Below are 17,042 nucleotides of genomic sequence, written 5' to 3' on the forward strand. Positions count from 1 at the left end.
ACTGAGAGTCAAATCAGGCTTTTTGGTGAATATGGTGTATAGTTATCAGTATTTCCTCAAGTTGGATATCTGTGGGATATACCCAATATACCCAAACTCTACAAATAATTTACAGTAGATAAACTTCAATTTTAGACATAAAAAATACAATGATACATACAATTCGTTTCACATCCTATTCTGCCTATTGATTTATACTGCCTAAGTCATAAAGAATACTGATTTATTTAATTATTTCGACTATATCTTCAAAGACAAAGGTGAAAAAGTATCTATGGGCTCCTATTTTTGTATATGTTGTACCTGTTACTAACAATCTCACAGTGCTCACATAGACTGTGTCTACATCTTGATGGTAAAATAAATTGACATATATTGCACACTGATTACAATAAACTTATTACAAATGACATGTGAATATGACTTTGGGGATCTATACAGATTATAAAAGGGAACTCAATTGTTATTGTGGTTTTGTTTGTACTGTTTGATGACAGGGATAGTCAGTTTAAAACTGCTAAAGTTATTGGGTAAATATAGCCTTTAAAAATATTGTAACTTTAAAAGCAATTTCAATTAATACTGAACTAAGAGACAATGTGATATGTTAGAAAGAACATGGACATGGGTTTTAGATAGTCCTAGATTAAATGCCAACTCTGTCACCACACTAGCTGTTTGATCTTGGGCAAACTGACTTGAGGCATTTTATTTGCAAAATAAAGACAATACTAATTTTTCTGCAAGGTTGTTGTGGGAGTAAGGACTACATATGCAAAGTTCCTGAAATATAGTAGGTGCACAATAAGCATAGCTGCATAGTAAAGCTTCTAAACAGAGAAGAGTAAAAGTTAATAGATTTTGAATCAGAACAGATGAAAATTAGAAAGGGATGGAAATTAAAAATATTTTTAAAGAAAATGACCACCTACAAAATATAATCATCCAAAAATACAGAGCACAATATACCATCAAGTTTAGTTTTGGGGAAATCAAAAAATTTATCCTCTCATGTTGATAGTCCTATAAAATATAACCTTAAAGGTTACAGATTATCCAAATAATCTGCTTTAAAATTGTTAAAGGAGGTGATAAGTGATTATCATGAATACAGTACTGAATGTAATAAAGGAAATAATAACACAATTTAAAATAAAATAGCACAGACACACAGGCAGATAAATAATCTTCATTTAAGATATTCAATACTATTACTGCAGACTTAGAACAAATCAGGCTAGGCTTGTCATACTTTACCTCCTTCTTATGAATGAGAAAACTGGGTGTAGGATGGATTAATTTGAGTTTATGTGGATAATAAATGGCACAACTAGGATTTAAATCCAGATCAGTCTGATTCCAAGGCCCATACTTCTCCCCTGGCAATCTTAAAGCTATAACATTTTTCAACAGGTGGGAAAAGTAGAGCCCTCAAAATAAAAATTTTTAACACTTTTTAATTTGTAAAATATGATAGGTTATTGGGCAATATCTCTTTCTCTTTTCTATCAACAGCAAGATGGGGATGAAAATACTTAGACAAAATGAGTAATTATAATAGCTAAGATCATGGATCTGAAGTCAGACAGGTCTAGGGTGGAATACTGGCTTTACCAAGTACCAGGTGACTCTGGATAAAAAAAAAATTTTTTTTAAGTTTCATAAATCTGCTACAAGAGATTAAATGAGAAAATGTATGTATAGTATTTAGCACAGTGCCTGGCACTCAGTAATTGCTCAATTATTATTTTATTATTTTCATTATCAAGATTTCACATCTGAATGAATGTTCCATGTGGAAACTGAGCCTCATAGTTAATGTCACAAAAGGTTAATGGTTGTTATTTAAGATAAATATTATTTGTCTCTTGGTCAGTAACATATAAGCCAAATACCAAACTCTAAGTACTGAACAGAATATATTCAGCTGCCTATAATTTCAGGCTAACCTAGTGATAAATAAGTATGACTAGGAATCTGTTTTTAACAAATAAGCAATTTAAAGCTTATGTTACATATTGAAGAAAACTGATTTTCCTATTGGCACTTACAGATAATATTTAGGATATTTATAAAATAACTATTTTCTGAGGGGCTAAAGTATTTTCTTCTGGATCATTTCAAAGCCTGGGAAGGAGAGGAAAGTTGAAAATAACTTTTAAAGGACACTGAGCTAAAAAAGGTTACCTAAAGCAATGGCTAAATTTTATTGATCCACCCCACTGAAAGATTCAAAGATAGATATGACTCTCAAAAGTCCTTTCCCATCTACATATGGCAATACAGATTTTGTGAATTAATAGCAAAACTGAGGTTAGAATGGAGGTAGATTAGATGCTACTCTAGGTCTTCATAATCACTCCATGTAGATTATCTCTGATATCAGTGGCAAAGAAATTCTACTTAAATCTTATTAATTTTTATAATATTCTTCCAAATAGGAACCTGTAAGTTTTCTAAAGGTAATCATAAAAAGTGGCACCTATGTATAGATACACGTACGTGTGTGTGTGTGTGTGTGTATATATATATATATATGGAGGGAGAGAGAGTCAAATGTTAATCAGCCCTTTAAGTGTTAAAGAACTAAAATCTCTAACTTAATTTGTAGAAAACAATCAACCCAAAGAAAGGTATCTACTAGCTCAATTAAAATAACAGAGTATTAGAGATAATTCTAGACATACTGCACAACAGGCATTCAGAAATATTTCTAGCTAAGAGTCAAAAAGACTACTGAAAAAAATTATGGGTGTATTTTTCTTCCAACAAAATTTATTGATTTAATTAAAAAATTTTTTTTATTATGGATGTATTTTTAATGTTGAAACTGAGAAAAACAAACCAATTAATATTTACTGTATACTTTCAGCAAAACAGAATCCTATTTCTTGCTGGCACTATAAAATTTCTTTTATTACAAAAAAAAAAGAGACAATGGTGAAAAGACAATGTAACATTAGGGAAAAATATGTACTTTTTTTTTTTTTTTTGTCTTTTTCGTGACGGGCACTCAGCCAGTGAGTGCACCGGCCACTCCTATATAGGATCCGAACCCGCCGCAGGAGTGTCGCCACGCTCCCAGCGCCGCACTCTCCCGAGTGCGCCACGGGCTCGGCCCAAAATATGTACATTTTGAAACACTACTGTAATGGCCAAGAAGAGGAATAATTTCATTTTAAAGTTTACAGTTAGAAGAGAGGTGTTGGTAAATATTAAAAAAGTTAAAAAAGGAAGTCACTGTAAAACTTTTGATATTTTCCACACACATGGCCTGACAAAGATAAATGGATTTTTTTCCTGTAATTTTTTTTAAATAAAGGACAAGAAAAATCTAATAATATTTTAATGCAGTTATGGAAGATCAACAAAGTGTGACATCACGATATTTCCCTCAATGACCTTAGGGATAAAAGTAATTTCCCTTAAGTATCTGTCTACTGCCACAGACAGTACATTTTGAGAAAATACTGTTATGAAATTTATGGATCAACAGTGATACACCAAAATCTTTTATATCTATTTAAATAATACTGAAAGTTATATAGAAAAATCCTTTTTTGGATTTAAATGTCATCACAGTTTTAACAGTCATTACTGTTAACCAGGAAGTGGGTTTTAGATAATCCTGAAATAAATTAAGTAAACTTAAATAAATAGTATTTTTCTGTACTATTTCACTGAATACAATTATGTTATATGGTTATTAGAAAGACTATAATCACCATACTGCTATTTCTTTAAAAATTAATTTCAAATTATTGCATTAGTATTCAGTAGTATTATTTTATATACACAAGGTATGCACAGGATATCTAAAGTTGATTCTCAATTGTAATTATGAATCTTTTTCCTCAATGTAGTAAATAAATTTTACCATATGTTAAAAAAATTAAAATGAACCTAAAAAACTTCACACTATTAAGTCTTTTGCAACCAGAAGTCAGGTCCAAATTTCTATTATGTAGATTTCATGTTTTCTCTCTCTCTATTTGACTTATAACTTTAAAGGGAGTTCTGTATGTATGGGGCAGTTTTTGACAGGAAAATCAAGATGTGAGATAACTGGGGAAAAACCCTAATTATTCTTCAGATAATGTCATGTTTTTTTCTACTGTATGAATAAATATTTCATTTGTATTTTATTGTGTTGAACTGAGTTTCACCCTGAAAAAAATTTATCTATCATAACTATTAAAATCTACAAAAAACTTATATACAAATGTATTCAGTAATACTGGCACAAGTTACTTACAGGTAAAAACACTCTTTTGAAAATTAAGTGTTATTTCAAACAACTTGTAGAATTAATTAGTAAGATATATTAAAAATGAAGCCAACAGAGTCTTGACATGGCTGGTATAACATCCTTCATTTAATGTCTCAGAAAGTGAGAATGCTACTTACTTCCCATATTTATATACCTTTTTAAATGTGCAGGACAATTCGCAAAATATGAGAAGAACATTAAGATAACAAATACGAAAAACTTCAGTTGGTAAACAACTACAACATGAAAATTGGACAGCCTTTATAAATTTAAGAGAAAAAGTATTATCAATATTTTTCAGTTGTTAAATTTATAGCCTGACTATGTGATACAAGAAAGTGTTATTTATATCTATTTTAATATAGTCTAATATTTTATCAGATATTCTCTATTATTAAACAATAAAATTGCCAGGTATACTTAATTAGTTTTCACTTTGCTGTTTATTCATTACTTTTAATCTTTCTTTTACCATCTTTCTTAATGCCAAAGTGAATAATTATAGATAGTATCAATTCACTGAAGTGAATCTTAGACTTCTTATTTCTCTTTCAAAAGAGATCTAAATTTTTTGGTAAAATTATTTTTCTAATGGCAATTTAATGATGACAGGAATGATGATAGCAATTTAATTTCATTAACTAAACCTCAATTGAGAATTACAGTAATTTTTTCAAGTAAATTAGGCTACAAAAGGAGTGCTGTGCCTTTTAAACTTATTTAATATGAAGAAAACTTATTTAACATAAAGAGAATTTGAAGGTTTATTATGATGAACTTCAAGTATATTATGTTCTCTTTTCCTGCTTCCCTTGAACACATTACAATAGTCATCTTTGTATTTCAGGTGCCTAGTACAGTGCAAGGCACACAATAACCAACTGATGAGTTAAAATAACAATGCAACACGTTACAAAATACAAGGACACATTACTTCAGTTCAATAGTACTACTTTTTCATGCTGAGAAACAAAAAAAGGTCAATATAACAAGGTGTAACTAATTTCAACCAAGGGGTTCTATTATTAGTTACTTTTATTCCCAAACCATGTTAGTGTTTCATGCAGACCTGGGTTAGTATAATTCTGGAAAAAATTCAGTGACAATTTCTGAAATGTTTAGTATTAACCAGGGCAGTGTTAAGTTTGCTTACTGTTTGAGTTACAAGCTTAGAGCTTGCTAATTTTGAAAAAAGGAAATGGAAGAAGAGGAGAGGGTGTTTTGGTTGACACTTTGTCTTACCTTCAGATAAACAGAACTGATATTTAATGATCTAAAGAGGGAAAATAAAATAAATGAAACAATCATAAGGAGCACAAGATATTACCGAATAGGAAGGCCACGAGTCATTTATTTTCTTACTGATTTCTTCAAAATTAGTTAATTGTAAAAATGCAGTACCCTCTTACAGTCTTTATTATAACATAATTTACTATATTAAATACTTCTAAATCTAGACCAGTTATTTTAGCTTTCATTTGCAAATTAGAAATGAGGCAACATTGACAATAAAATTTGATCCTCTAAAGTTAAGAGTGCATGCTCCTCTTGTCTTTTCTTTTGTAGATACTTCAGTAATGATCCCAAGAGTTACTGACTATTAGCTCAAATAAAACGTGGCATGCACTTTTATGAAGATTATCGACTTTTTAAGGAACTGCATTTAGGTAAAAGAGAGTATAAACCAAATTTACAGGCCAAATTGAATATTAAATAGTGATGAAAAATATTTATATTTCAATGATTAGAACTTTATTCAAGCAAGTTTTGGAACAAAAGGGTATTGCATTTCTAGTTCCAGTAACAAGTAACTAATCCTTGCTTTTAATCTTACCGGCATCAGATGGTAAATGATGGTAGGGAGCTGGAGAAAAAACCTGTGCTGCAAAATCTTCAAATGTTGTTGGTTCTAAATGGTGCTGGACAATTGTTTGCAGGTACCGTGCTCTCTCCTCATAGCTGATTTCCTTCAGTTAAGGATGAACTTACATGCAGCTTACATTGGAAAAGAACAAATCTCATCAAAAAGGACTATAATTGCCAAGCCATTACTTCTTAATAAATATAATTATTCACTAGTTATTCTTGCATATCATTAAAAGTATGGCTTTTTAAAGCATAAATATATAGTTTTTAATGTTTACTCTTCACAATCCCACTATAAATGACAGCTTAACAGGAAGGCATTTATTAGAAAATAATTATAATAATAGTAAACTGTTGGAAGAAAGGAAGTTAACAGTTTACTTGAGAAAGGATTCAACTGCTACCAGGTCAGCCTAGCCTCATCTTATCTTGTTAATCAGCTTCCATCTGCAGACTGACTTGCAAAAGCCATGGAATAAATTTTATAATGCTTAAAATACTACATTCAAAATTCTGTATTTTTCATCTGTAAAGATTTATTGTGAAAAATTCCTGCATATCTTCTTATTTTTCTAAATTCACTGCATTTTCTCAACAATTGTTCTCATTTTGAACGGAAGACTACTGTTGCTGTAATCCTCGAATAACTCCATGCAGTTAAAATAAATACATAGCTGAATCTGTATGTCAGGAAAAAATACCTAGTCAATTATAACACTGAAACAAGCAGGAATATTTGCAAAAAGGCCACAGGACTCCTAAATACTGTCTAACAAAGCATCTACAGGGCACTGACACTGACAGAAAAATACTGTACTTCCCTTTCACCACATTTTCTTCTCTGATATTATTGACAAGCAACCAGTACCTTGAAGTGTTGTTGCTTTTGAACAACCCACTCCAGGCTTCCTGTTTCAGCAGGCCTGATTGTGCTGTTAGCACAGAGAGGGCGAGAAAGAGAGAGAATATTTCTGTTGTTCACGAAAGCAACTATGGAAATGGCTGTCAAAATGTGGAGCAGCAGGCAGCAACATACAATTATCAGGAAAAACTCACATGCTGACTTCATGTCGTATAGTTCCTGAACTGAGAAATCAGTTAACCTTTCTTCTCCAACTTTTAAAAGTTTTTCTGCTGTACTCAGTGTGCTATGTTGATAGGTTTTAATAAGACATTTAAATAATAATATAAATTTGCCTATTGTCTCTTCATTTTTTACTGTTCCCCCCCCAAAACCTGTTTTAATATTTTCCCCTCAAAATTCCGTATTCTTTTTAAAAAGTTGCAGTTAAATTATTATAGTTCTACATGTCTAGAATTTGCAGACCAAGTCTACAACCAAGACCAAGAAAAATAATTGAGAGGAAGATAATTTACAATAATTCAACGGGAGATACCATGGCTAGCTACATTCACAAAAGTTTATTGATTAAGAGGAGAAAAAAGCATGAGTTAAAGGTAAGGCTGTATTCATTACGCACTTGACTTTGTGATATTTTTGGCCCTCTAAATGGCTTGTGTACTCTCTTCTTGTATTACAATTTATTTTATGCATCAAATATTGCTGACTTCTAGTTCCTTGCAATCCATTATTTTCAATTCTGTACAATGGGGTTGAACTTCAAAAGAAATTTACTTCTGAAATGGGTGGCAACAGGACAGGATGTTATATTAAAATAATCAGCAGTAAGAATTTTTATGGAAGGATAATATAGACATTTTTGAGTCTTAACAGAAAATATAGTACACTTTTAAAGAGGGTGTATGGTTATAAACGGAAGAGGATGAAACTGATGGTTCAATCTAAATAATACCACATATCTCACAACTTGTTGGAAAGTACTTTTTTCATTGGGGGAGATTCACAGCTGCCGAATTTTCTGCAGTTAATAGAGTCCTTTGATTCACAGCAGTGCCCCTTGTACAAAAAATACTGGCCTTTGTGTATTACCAGAAACTAATTTTCTATTTGGCTGAAAAGGGAAAAATGGGGTTATTGCTTCTCCCTCCTACAGAGCTTTTCATTATGCCTGATGCACTCAACTTCTAAGCTCTTCTGAGAAAAAAAATAACTGAAGAGGCAAGAGGTAGAAAAATGAGCTTGTTAGCACATTAGAAGTGAAGTATCTTGGTGGGCCCTAGAAATTCCCAGTGGTGTGTTAACTTATCACTCTATGCATGCTGGCACTGATAGTCTCCCAATTGATCACTCTCTTTTCGCACCAAAGGTGCTGCCAGGAAGCAAAGGCTGAAGGCCCACAGGAGAACAGTCTGCTATCAAAACAAGCTGTTTTTAAAAGTCTGCTTGAATGGGTAAAACACTTCATGAAAAGTAGGGTGGAGACACCTACCTGCTTTTAAAATGCTCTACTTTCAGAGGACCTATAAATGAAATATTTTACTTTATCTTATTATATTTAGAGTTTATACAAAAATTAGGCAGAAAGAAAGCAAATGTTAATATTTCTAAAGCAGGAAGGATATTTCCAATGTGGTAAATTTATCAAAATAAGAAAATGATTATCTAGATAAAACACATTTTGGAGGGTAATTCTACTTTGGTACACAAAAGGAGACTTATAAAACTCTGAAGAAACCCTAATACTCAGCTGCACAAAACTAAAATTATCCAGATATATTCATTTTATATAAAAACATATGACGTATTTAATAAAATTACAATAAGTCTTCATAACTGAAAACAACGCTTTCTAAAATGATTTTCGAAAAGTTCAAGTATAGGTGACAGAGTAAAGGAAAACAATCCTTACTCGGTGAATTGAGATGAAAAACTGCAGTGCTCATTACATACTAGGGCAGGCTAATGTCTGAAGTTTCCTTTTTGGGGGGTTATCTTCAGAAAACATTGTTAGCTTGGTAAATATAGTCTAAGGTAACTCACTTTCTAAAAGCTAATATTCTTTATAATTTTCCAAGTTTGACATAGCCAAACAAATATCAAAACAAACCGACCCAATCTATAGTACTTACATCTTTTCCTTTTTTTTGCTGTAGAAAACATATATTAAGGAGATATGACAAACTCAAAGTACTTAAACCATAGACCTGAGTCTACAACAAGGTGCTATTTGTGAATGAGATGATAAAGTTCCAAACAGTGCTGTTAGCATCTGTAATTGTAACCATAACCCAAAGCAGTTAATTCCTATATCTCCTTATAATAGGTTAGACACTTATTCCTTAAAAGGCAGCTCTCCAGGGAAGTTATTAGTACCTATACATTGAGTAGCATACACAAACTCAAAGGTTAGCAACAACAGGACAACTCAAGCTATATTCCTACTGTGAGTGTGTGATGCCACTGGCATTGAGATTAAAAAACTGAAAATGGGTAAGATGATAAAAAAGTGAAGGTAAACCAACAAAAAATTTAAAGTATAGGTCTAAGAATTAAAAAGGTGTTTGTTGTAAATTTAAAATAACTCAAGCCAAAATTAGCTAATAAAAACTGTTTGATGAGGTGGACTTTTAGCTGGTAGGAATCTTTAATACTTCAGAACTAGCCAATCAAAAGAAATAACACACAGGTGCTGCAATCACAGCAATATAATTATCCACTAATCCTCCTTCCTTTTACTTTCTGCAAAAGCAGAAAAGGGAGAAGGAATATATTACTGTTGAAAAAATAATAAAGGGAACTAAACATTTTCTATAACATAAAGAAACAGTTTAAATTTAATGTGCACTTCATTAATATTTAGTTAGCATTCTTATACATTTTAAGTAACTAATTTGATTTTAAACTTCAGGACCAGCTGTTAGGAAACTGAGGTTCAGTTCGGCCTGGTCTAAAAAGATATGCTTGAATTCTCTGTGCCACAGTTTATCTGTATATTAAATGGGGATGCCACTACCTGCTCCTATCTACTTCATGGGAGTGTTAAAGATAAAGGATATACATACAGAGTAATGCAAAAGTGTCCCTACATCTGTGCTGAAAATAGTTTATTTTGACCTTTGGCTTACATCTTTGTAACAGCAGGTTTCAATGTCAGTTTAAGAAATATACCTGTATTTATGTCTAAGAACTCTTTGATAATACTGATAGTATTTCTTGTTTGTGCTACGTACAGAGGGACTTTTGACTTATTCTGATTTGAGGAAATTGATTTCTCTGGGGGGGAAAAACACAATATGAAGAAAAATACTGCAGAAGATCAAGTAGTATCAAATATTTCAATTTTACTAACATATGGGAGAATAGACAAAAAGTAGATTTTTTTTTTTTTTTTTAAAAGATGACCGGTAAGGGGATCTTAACCCTTGACTGGGTGTTGTCAGCACCATGCTCAACCAGTGAGCAAACCGGCCATCCCTATATAGGATCCGAACCCGTGGCCTTGGTGTTATCAGCACCACACTCTCCCAAGTGAGCCACGGGCCGGCCCTAGATTTGGTTTTAACGAAGCAACCTTTCACTCCCCACAATAATTTTCTTAATCTGGTAATTTTGAAGTACTTTTAATGTCAGAAAGGGAAAGCTTTCAGTTTTGTAATGACTGATTCCATGGCACAACCAGTAGGTTCTATAAATGTTCAGCTCAAATGTAATTTATGACTAGTCTGAAATGGAAATATGTGTGTGTATGTATGTGTATATACATGTTGTACACAAGAATGAATAAAGTATAATTTTCACAAAAAGGAATTATGAAAATTACAATAGTAGGCAGCTAGCAAAGATTTATATCATGGCTTAATTATTTTCCTCTTAGATTCAGGTTTTTTTTTTTTTTTTTTGTCTTTTTCGTGACCGGCACTCAGCCAGTGAGTGCACCGGCCATTCCTATATAGGATCCGAACCCGCGGCGGGAGCATCGCTGCGCTCCCAGTGCCGTACTCTCCCGAGTGCACCACGGGCTCGGCCTTTTGATTCAGTTTTAATGTTTTATTTCCTAAACAAGAAAAAACTATTGGCTTTTTTTTTAAGTAAAGGCAAGTATAACTGTTTATATCTGTGCTCAATGGCCCACTCTGAAATTTTTAATTTAGTAAACACTTGCCTATACTCACACATATTGGCTTACTTGTGGTTTTAGCACTTCCGAATTTTATCTCTCTTCTCTATATAGAAGATTCCAACAGTAATTATAGGAAGAGGGAGAGTTACAATAGTAAAAATTACTTAGAAATTTTGCCTATTGACTTAAAAATTTTTTTGGAGAGTACTACATAAGTAAGTTGTATCTTGAGTTGTAATTTAAGTAGGTATAACTTAAGTACTACTTAAATTGAGCAGATTACAGCCAACTGTTCAATATTCACAGTTTGTAAGCTGATTGGTAGCTATAGTGAGGGTTTTCACATCTTGGACCTTGGTAATTTCCACAAATCAGCCTCCCCATATCTAGAGAGTATCTTTCCTCATGTTTGTTCTCCCAGTAAAAGTTTCTGTCCCTGATTCTCGAAGGCAGATTTTGGTGGTCTTTCAGTGTTACTACTTCACTTTAGAATTAGCAATCCAGCAAATCTATTTATGTTATTTAAATTTTAATGGTCTAATTTGTGGTTATAGACTAGTGGGCAGACTAATGTCATGGAGGCAGAGACCATATCCTTTTATCTTCATATCTTTAGCACCTAAAACAGGGCCCAGTAGCACTCAATGACTCTACAAATTATAGAAGAATGAATAAAGTTGGTTTGATAGTAAATTAGAAGATGCCTGTTATGCTGACAGCTTCTTTCCCCTAATTCCAATTTGGCTCCTTAGAGGCAAACCTCTTTGGAGCAAATAGAGTTGAAACCTTCCTAGGATTGGATTTAGAGTTTGAATCTTACTTGTGATAGAGTTTGACTCTACCCCGCCCTTTGATCTTGCAGACCCTCTGCAGAACAAAAGAAAGTGAATAAAGCACAATGTAGAAATATGAAATGTATTGAGAAAAAAATTGGTAATTACTTCTTTAAATATTTATACTATAATAACTGCCTCATGAAAAAGTTCAATAAATGTTGAAAGTAATTACAAATCATGATAGCTTAACATTGAAATAAACATTTTCCCTCATTGGTTGTGACAATTTAAAAAAAAAATTTTTTTTAATTTTCATAAATTCTACAATGAGATGAGACAATGAATTTAGTTAAACTAATTCTAACTGTTTAAGTGGCCATCTATGAGAGAAGGGAGAAAAGAGATGACTCTGAGAAAATCTCTATAGATAAAATCAAATGAAGGATATTTTCAAACCATTTTAGGCAGATTTCCAAAACAGCTCTATATATCATAAGAATAGAGGTAATAATACCGTTCAAAAATAATATTTGAAATTTTAAAAATGTTTAGGTTTTAAAAAGGCCACTCTGAGAGGGATTATCCCAAGACACGGCATCATTTACTGGGATTATTTAGGACAGTTTGAGCTAGAGAAGAATACATCCGCCAAAATTACTTTCAGGAAATTTAGCAAAACCAGCAAAATGTTTATTTAGCAATAAGCCCCCTCGATAGAGAGTACAAATAAGAGATTTGCTTGAAAAAACAAAGCTACTGATAGGCAGAGTTGGGACTAGAACTTTGGTCTTTAATAGTCCAGTGCTCTTTCTACATCCAATCTCAATGATCTGGGTGTTGTGTGGAGAAAAAAACAAACATATATTAGGTATTTTAGTTATCTCAAAGATGGCCAACGTAATGAATATTAACTTAAATTCTAAGCTGGCAATTTTTGAAAGATGTTTGTTTATATAACAGTCTAGTAAAATACTATAATTTACTATCCTTTAATTACTATAGTATAAATCCTTGCATGAGAAAAATGAGAAAACAAATCACACCAGACATTTTAGTTTTAAAAGGCCTTGAAATATCTTTAAACATTCTGAGGTAATATCATTATACACAGTCTTGAAAAAATAAAGAAAAATAAGAATTTTATTGAGATATAGGATACGGGCAGATATATTTTGCAAGTACCTCTCAAGGATCTCATGGTTATCAGTAGTAAAGTAGCACACTTGTATTTCCCTGAAATACACAGGGTAACTACGTATTCCATGGACTATTAGGTACTGTTCATTTATAAGATGAAAGTAAACTATACTGCTTACCTTATAAAGCAAGATCTGGTAAATAAAGATCTGGCAGGGGGAAGGATACTCCATTTCTTTCCTACTGTAGCTAAATTTCTTCAAGAAACATGCAGTCTTGTTCATATGCAGTAAAAATAAATTCCCCTAAACAAATAGCATGAATCTTTGTATTAATATTGTTTACTTATACCATGTCAACAGAAATTCTTCTGAAAGCCTGCAACAGGTTATGACAAACTATTGTCTATTTTTGCGAAGGCTTAATGAAATTCTTTAGTAGTTGATACTATCTACACCATGAAGGAAAAGCTGTGATTTGTCAGAGCAGACAAAGCTGGGCTTTAATCCATCCTTTTAACCATATTGCCAAGTCTATATTGTTTTCACTGCGTCTCAATTAGGAGACAGGCAGGACACCTGGTACTTCTTTATCTGCGTCCCATGGGCTGCCAGATGACTCAAAATCCATAACAGGTGCTAAGGCAGTGTGAGGATAGCCCTATTATTGAAAGCTGGAGTTGAATAAAATTTGGACCTTACATAATTGCTCACAAATCAATTACTAAGTGAAAACATTAAGTAAAAAGTTGATAAGCCCAATTCTACCATAGTTCATGTAAACACATTTAAAAAGATTAACTTTAAATAAATGGGCTTAAAAACTTAAATCTACCTAAAAATCCTTCTTGATTTAATAATCTAATAATCACTGGTGGTTTCCAAAAAGTACTAACCTGATTATCAAATCTATTCTACTTTCATGAAAGTTATATGAAGCAAAACATCTAAAAGAAAAAGTAAATTATCTGGATTTTAAGCTTAATAAAATTAAAATTTTGTACTCATTCTTGATAAGATGTACTTGAAAATTATCATCATTAATTTAGTAATAATGAGACTTTCATCATCAGTGGTGAACTGCTTCAAAATCACTAGTAGTAGAGTAAGAGTTTAAAAAATATTAGGAGGATACTAGAAACATAATCACTTTGTATAGTTTCCTTTTGGGAATAAAAATTTCAGTACATTAAAGCTGAGGAAATGAATGTATGTGTTTGAACCAAATACTAAACTTGGACCCTGTTAGAAGATTGCAAAAAGAAAAAAAACCAACCAAATAAGTGAAATTTTACAATGTGCAATTACTTAAGTGTTATCTCTACCTAAATGTGCACTAATTTAATTAAGATTTTGTTTAAATACTATAATTATCAGGAACACACAAAAAAGTGATTTTATTATCATAGTAAGTAGTAACAAAGTACAGCAAACTGTCATTTAAGACAGTGTCATAGAATCTATGATAAGCAGTATATTGGCTTAAACTAATGCACTATATGCCCCCAGGGAATGATAGGCTTAGACACTGGACTTCAACATCAAAATCTACCCATTAATCTTGACTTAAATATAATCTATTCTGCAGTAAAATGAAAAATGGGCATTCAATGAATTACTGTTTTTGAAATACCGCACTGGTGCCCATTTACTAAAATCACATAGGGGGAGACAAGGAGATGGAATACCAGTAAATTTTACAGATTTACTAATTTTACAAAATATGCACTGATTTTCCCCAAACTTAGCAAGATCATCCCATTTAAGAAAAATTTACAGATTTTAAGTTTTCTTAAAATATCTCTCCCCCTAACTCTATTTGAGGGCATGTTGCATAAATTAAAATATTGCAATATAGTCTACCTAATTTCAGCTGGAAAAAAGAGAATCATCTATAGAAATATACTGTGGCATACAATATTTCATAGAAAAGGAAACCACCCTCACATTTTGAAAGATATCCAAACTAAACAGAATTAAAAGAGTGAGTTACTCATTTAAATGATAAATTTGGTATTTAACCCTAACGATGTGCTGGGTAATTTACCTTTAGTGAATTACTGTAGCACTTGCAACTATTATGCAGAAAGCTAATGTACATTTCTGTACTGATATAGCTTATACGTATTCAGATGCTATTTGGGAATTCTAAGAAGCAAAGTATAAAGGAAATTAAACCAAATTTATAACCTTATCTGATCTGTGAACTGTGGTGGCTTTAATCCAATTTCCTCATTTAAAATTTTTATGAAGATAAAAAATGCATTATTTTCATCTAAACATAAAAAAATCATAAAGCAAACTGACTTTTGCTGTGTTATAATCTGGTGGGCTGAAAATAGATAATGGCATGTTAACAAGGAATTACTACAAGTAGTTACTTAAATATATTCATTTGCTTTCTTTTTGATTGTAGCTATGTGCTAAATAAAAGTAAACCCTCCTATCAATAGAGTAAGTAAATGTAGAAACATCAGTTCTACAACACCTATTTTTGCTCCTTCTCTTTTCTGAGCAGCAATTAGTAAAGCAACCCCTTCCCCTCCTCCCTAGTGCTGTCAAGCTGTTCAGAGCAGTTTGCAACTTGACAATGGTACCATTGTAAATGCTCTCTGGGCTTCCTTCCCACAGAGAGTTAAATGGGCAGTTCCTGCTGCCCATGATTGGTGTCCAGTGAAATAATACTCAAGAGCCAGGTTTTATCAGCTTCACGCCAAAGAAGTGAAGCCAGGCAACCCAAGCCTTCATATCATACTGGACCATATGCCAACCCTGATGGCCCCAAAGGTTTATCACTAAGAATCAGGATCCATCATGTCCCTTGTGAAATTTCACTTCACATACCTTATGTGAAATGCAAAGCTTTGCTAAAAACTGAACCTTCTTTACAATTGGCATGAACAGATGGACGGTAACAGTGGTTTGGCAAGCAAAAGTTAAGATTTAAATAGGCTGTATTCTAGTGTTTGGGAGGAAAAGCAGAAGAAAATGGGGAGATTTGTGGCCCATAGTTTAATTTTAACTCCATTACTAAGTTATTGAAAATTCAATATCAAAAGCCCTTATGTTTAGTAAATGAAAAGAATGGATTAAAAGCATTTAAATTCCTATGTCAAATAAGTTTAAAGACTAACTTCAGTTTTACATCCTTTAATCTTTGCTCTATGAAATTCCCAAATAGCATTAGAATCTACAGTTGTTTTCATAATTAAACAAAGACTAGAATAAAACTTGCACATTATGTAGTAGTCATGGGGAATAATAATGTGAGTACACCCTCATCACTAACAGCAACAAATAGGGTTTTGATACGGGGGGGGGGGGGGGGGGGGGCGGAAAAATCCCTGCTCTAGCACATGTGAAAAATTAATAATGACAGAAGTAAAGCAACTTCAAAGTTTGGTTGTTTTTAGGGAATAGTTTGCCGATGCCCTGATGGAGTTCTGTGTTCTGTGTCTTCCTTCTGGTGCACTGTGATAGCACCCAATTGTCTAGATTGGCATACGTGAACCATACTGTCACACTAGATTTGACAAAACAGATAAGAGAGTGGTAGTGCTTTCTTTTCCTTTGCTATTTTTTGCCATAAAGCCAATGTACTATAAAGAATAAGATAAATACTTCATTTATCAATAAAATGTAAAAGTATAATAATGTATAAAAGCAAAATGGTATAGAAGTATTCTATAAGAAAAGTACAAAGGATTGTTACACAAGAATGAAGCATCTATCATGAGTCTATCATAAGAAATATAAAAATCTCATGCTCTTTTAAAGATAAGAAGTATGTATAAGTACTATCAAACATAGGGAGACCTTCTCAGTATCATTAAGAAAAATAACACTGGCTATTACTGTCACTTGCCCGGCAATTATTGCTCAACTATTTATGATAAAAAATAAAGACTTTATGAAAATAATCAATAAGCAAACTTATACTAGAAAGCCTTCACTAGAAAATGAAAAATAATAAATTCAAACTGTAAATTGTTCTGCTACTCAACAGGTAAAA

General features: G+C 32.3%; 1 protein-coding gene across 13 annotated transcripts in view; it reads right to left on the reverse strand.

Moving 5' to 3' along the window:
- The window catches only part of RALGAPA1 (Ral GTPase activating protein catalytic subunit alpha 1), a 236,104-nt gene that overhangs the window by 3,651 nt on the left and 215,411 nt on the right, over positions 1–17,042 (reverse strand). For 11 of the 13 annotated variants that reach the window (XR_010022974.1, XR_010022970.1, XR_010022972.1 and 8 more), the window contains 2 exons: positions 6,105–6,229; positions 5,513–5,543 (listed from right to left, as the gene is read on the reverse strand). Coding sequence is in view for 4 of the 13 variants with exons in the window: in XM_063091094.1 (XP_062947164.1) it covers positions 5,536–5,543; positions 6,105–6,229 (133 nt within the window). In the remaining 9 variants the exon portion in view is untranslated. Of the gene's footprint in view, positions 1–5,148; positions 5,152–5,512; positions 5,544–6,104; positions 6,230–17,042 lie in introns of all 13 variants that reach the window. The other 2 variants (XM_063091099.1, XM_063091098.1) reach the window with 1 other exon arrangement.

The sequence above is a fragment of the Cynocephalus volans genome, chromosome 3 (genome assembly GCF_027409185.1).
Source record: "Cynocephalus volans isolate mCynVol1 chromosome 3, mCynVol1.pri, whole genome shotgun sequence".
NCBI lineage: Eukaryota > Metazoa > Chordata > Mammalia > Dermoptera > Cynocephalidae > Cynocephalus > Cynocephalus volans.